The sequence below is a fragment of the Hyalella azteca genome, unplaced genomic scaffold (assembly GCF_000764305.2).
Source record: "Hyalella azteca isolate HAZT.00-mixed unplaced genomic scaffold, Hazt_2.0.2 contig100, whole genome shotgun sequence".
Classification (NCBI taxonomy): domain Eukaryota; kingdom Metazoa; phylum Arthropoda; class Malacostraca; order Amphipoda; family Hyalellidae; genus Hyalella; species Hyalella azteca.
Genome location: NW_025930461.1, coordinates 1 through 4394, shown reverse-complemented (window position 1 = coordinate 4394; position 4394 = coordinate 1). Strand labels below are relative to the sequence as shown.

Here is a 4394-nt window from a genome sequence, read left to right as displayed (position 1 = left end):
GGGCAATAAAAAACACTTCTCTGAGCTATTCGCTCTCGGACACTGCTTTCATGTAAACATCTGTCAACTGGGAAGCAAGGGCAGGCTGCGAATTAGAGCAATAGAGTCATCGCCCAAATAACAATTTCTAAATTGTCATAAAGTATAAAAACGTTGCACATAAAAATCATAGTTGGGATCGAGTTTTTGCACGCCACCCTATATTATGCATGGCCATCAACCGCATAATTTAAAATTCTTTAAGGGGAACGTCTAGGGTAAAATTTTGGATTTCGGCTTTTCCGGTTTTTAGTCTCATCTTAAAGCTGACATTCTGATCTATCCAACGGTACCAAAACCATCTCTTTCAGGATACTTTATTAATGAATATTATTTCTGTAGTAACAATAAATGAAACTTTATAATTATTAAATATACCACTAAACGAAGTCAGTGCAACATCCATAAATATTTAATTTACTAAATATTTATTCAAATAATAACATTCAGGCAGGTACCTGAGAAAATTCATTATCGCTCATTCTTAGCACGATCAGTCATTTCTATTTAATTCACGACATTAATATTTTAATGGTAAATAGGAGGATGGAGCCATGCAGTCATCACAATTATTTAGTTATGATCGTTTGAACAACTGTTATATCGTAGTTAATAATCAATCGGGCATACCTTTTTTAGTCGCCATAATTTACAACATTGATGTTAAGAAGTTGCAATTCACTAAGTATAATATCTTATATATGATATGAGGTGTTATGCTTCACATTAGAAACTGTGCTTAATATATAATCCAGCCCAAAAGCTTTGGTTAAACATTCGTTACCAACCTCGTCGTCTATTTCATGTTTCGGTCACTGCTTTCTAGCGAAATTTCGGCAATGAGGCTCTCAACCTCATCATATAATAATCCTTTGACCCCATTTTTGTACTCGAATTAATGTATTCCCAAATGAAGGCAAACTCTGCAACTAAGTAATGAAGTAATGAGAAATTATTAGCGTGATCGATCACTGAGTGCCTCGGACCCGAACCCTATCCTCACACCGCGGCCCCGTGTGTGTGACGGCACAACAGAATTTATGACAGCGATTATTCACTGAGTCCCTCGGTCCCGAACCTTGATCTCATACCGCGGTCCCGTCTGTGTGACGGCACAATAAATTTAATAACAGCGATTATTCACAAAGTCCCTCGGTGCCGAACCCTGTTCTCACACCGCGGTCCCGTGTGTGTGGCAGCACAATAGAATTAATAACAGTGATTATTCACTGTGTCCCTCGGTCCCGTGTGTGTGACGGTACAATAGAATTAATAACAACGATAATTCACTGAGTCCCTCGGTCCCGAACCCTGATCTCGCACCTCAATCCCCAGTGTGTTGGCACAATAGAATTTATGACAGTGATTATTCACTGTGTCCCTCGGTCCCGAACTCTGATCTCACACCGCGGTCCCGTGTGTGTGACGGGACAGGAGCAAGAGTGTGTCCCGTCGCTCTTGATCTGACAAATGCCGTCGTGTCGGCAGTAACGGGTCGGGCAGTAGGCTTCATCGCACCTTAATCCTGCAAAATTAATTGAGGTTAACGCAAATTAGCTCGCAAACTATTTGAAATTTATGCAAAAAACTCTGTATTCAAATAAATTAAACCCAAATTGACTTTAATCTGATGAATAACGAGTACAAAAGTAAAATATAATAACTGATCAACGTACTAAAAAGATTTTTTGGGTTCGTGTATCAATTAATTTCGTCAATCGTGATCCGATCATTTTATGCAAAAAGATATTTGGTACATTTCTAGCTTTAAAAATGTATAATAATACTGTGCCATAAAAGTATAAATTTCAATCAATAATATCTTCTGGAAAAGTAAGTTACATCAAGTTATTATCAGTTAAGTTACATCATATGAGGTTTATCGAAAAATAGCGGATTGAGCAGTTGGGCGACTACTGCATCTCTGCGTCACCTGTGCAGACAAAAATGTTGATGTGGTCTAGTTATAAAGGCATTGGGCTTGAGTAACATTTAATATCTTATTTAGAATTTAATTACCTCTAATAACACTTAACATTGAGCTGCGCTCATAATGTCTCTATTTATTTACCTCTAAAGCCAAAGGTGCAGACGCACAGGTAGCCCCGAGTGCCTGTCACGCACGAAGCCCCGTTGTTGCACGGCCTTGCCGAGCACTGGCCCTCGACGCTGTCATGGAAAAGCCTCGAGGACGAAACTCCTGAAGAACTTGTGGACGTCAGAGCTGAGCTGGATGGTTGAGCCGCATGTTCCTGAAGGTATTTGGAACTGATACTTTTTTATGAAACACAATCGGGAATTTCTGAGCAATCGATTGTAATTTTCGAGAGTTGATTTCGCTCTGTCAATTTTTATTTTGTGAATTCAAACACTCTGAGTTCTATGCAAATACAAGGAAACAACATCGTGTTGAACATGAGTCAAATAAGTCTCTTGTTAGATGATATTCCTAACGAGATTGCAAAGAAAACTGTATCAAAATACCAACGAGTGATGTGATATAGTAAAATTGCTAAGCAGTTCTATCAACCTGAGCTTGAGAAATTACATTATGTCTTACCTCACCGTAGTGCCTTCTCTCGTGCTTTAGTAAATTGTCGTTTTTCCATTCTTTTTCTTCTTCACGTCCATGGACGAGCTGGCCATTCTCATAGTGCTCTTCAACTTCCATTTCTCTGCGATGAGTCACGCCTCCGACTCCACCTCCCGGATAACCTGGAATTCCGTAAGTCGCTCCCTGGGACCCCGAACTTGATGATTCAATGTTGAACGCTGACGACTGGCTCTGGTATCCGTTGTGAGATCCGTACACTGAAGGCTGAGCGTTGTAATCTGCACCAGATTGAGGAGAGTACGCCCCAAAGGATCCTGTGGCTCCAAAAATGGTCGATCCTCCAGCTGAACCACCGTAAGTTCCGAAACTTGAAGATGATGTGAGACCTGGACTAACCTGGACTGAAGTCCCACGTCCACGAATTGCTTCCCCCTGAAATTAAGAACTTGATATCGAAATAGGATTTGGTTAGGTGATCTAGAAATTCAGTTTGACCGATCAATTATGAAACGAAACTGAAGAATTGGAAACGAGTAACTACAGACAAACGTTTTTGTTGAATTATTTTGAGAAATATTTAACGAGTAACGACCAATAATTAGTTTTATTTAAATTTTTATGACGCGAATTTTATTACCTGTCCATACACACGTTCTTCGTGTTTCTGAAGCTCGTTGTTCTTCCATTCTTTCTCTGCCTCCCGTCCTCTAACAAGCTGCCCGTTCTCATAATGTTCTTCTACTTCCATTTCGCGCTGGTGGGATATTGCTCTTCCCCCTGTTCGATCCCCACCAGCATATGCTTCGAAATTCCCAAAGGCATCATATCCTGTAGTTCCATATGTTCCAACAGAGGCACCACGGTGGGAAGCTTCGGATGAGGATGAAATTTCATTCGAATAGCTGCTGCTTCCAGTTTGACTTTCTGTGCCAGCGCCAAATGACGAATAAGACTCGTCTTCCGTTTCCTCCGATCTTTCGCCGTCGTACTTTGTTCCCGAAGTTCTACTACCAGTAGAAACACCCGATGCAGAATGTAAAGACTCGTAATTGCCTATTCCTCCGTCACCAATAACAAATGTGCGTGCTCCAGAATTAAGAAGATTAGTTCCTAATTGACTATTAACACGGGATGATTCAATTGCAGCATTTGGGTTAATCCCAGCGGTATTTTGGCCGCGCTGAGTTGATCCCGAGTTTCCACGTTGGTGTTCTGAAACGTAGTTATTGCTATCCCGTTGAGTCTGTGTAGAGTAAGATGAGCCCTGATAGTGTTGGCTATGACTATTTGCTGTTGACGCTGGCCGATAATTGGACTCAGAAGCAGTTGTCAGAGTTCTCCCAGACAAAATATCTTGTAGAGCATCTCGATGGGCGCCCGTTCCAAGCTCGTCTGGACCTTTTTCGGAATATTCCTCATGAATCAAACTTCCATCCGTGAACTGCCTTTCGTGTCTCAAGTCGTAAGTTTGTTGACCATTTTGAAATTCTTGTTCCCGTCGTATCTCTGTCTTCCTCGTCTTGGTAACAGGTGTTACATTTATAGTTACAGTTTCGCCTACGCCAGTACGTTGCCGGTTTCCACTTCGATAACCTTCTTGAATGCCTGTATCAAAACTGTTGCCGTAATTACGATTTTCAATAAAATTAGAAGTGTATCCTCCCCCGCTCATCCCTCTTCCAATTCCCAATAACCATGCATCGTCCTGATTATAGATGGTTTTTCCCAGCGATGCCAATTCAGCCTGGTCCTTTTCATCGTGATCCTCGTGGATAAGCTCGCCATCTTGGAAACGACGTTC

General features: G+C 41.2%; 1 protein-coding gene across 1 annotated transcript; it reads right to left on the bottom strand.

The window, feature by feature from the left end:
• Window positions 1-590: 590 nt before the first annotated feature.
• Window positions 591-4388, bottom strand: LOC108669668 (keratin, type I cytoskeletal 9). The gene is made up of 4 exons (XM_018157065.2): window positions 3231-4388; window positions 2600-3025; window positions 2111-2291; window positions 591-1564 (listed from the first exon to the last, which is right to left on the bottom strand). Exons 1-4 carry the CDS (start codon window positions 4263-4265, stop codon window positions 1410-1412), a joined length of 1797 nt encoding a protein of 598 aa, XP_018012554.1. The 5' UTR covers window positions 4266-4388; the 3' UTR covers window positions 591-1409.
• Between the last annotated feature and the right edge of the window lie 6 nt (window positions 4389-4394).

Coding starts and splice junctions, on each gene's coding strand:
- LOC108669668 (XM_018157065.2), bottom strand. CDS start 4,265: ATGAGCGGGGGAGGATACACTTCTAATTTTATTGAAAATCGTAATTAC. Junction 3,026..3,230: donor AAGAACGTGTGTATGGACAG/GTAATAAAATTC, acceptor TCTTAATTTCAG/GGGGAAGCAATTCGTGGACG. Junction 1,565..2,110: donor CTGCACCTTTGGCTTTAGAG/GTAAATAAATAG, acceptor TTAATTTTGCAG/GATTAAGGTGCGATGAAGCC.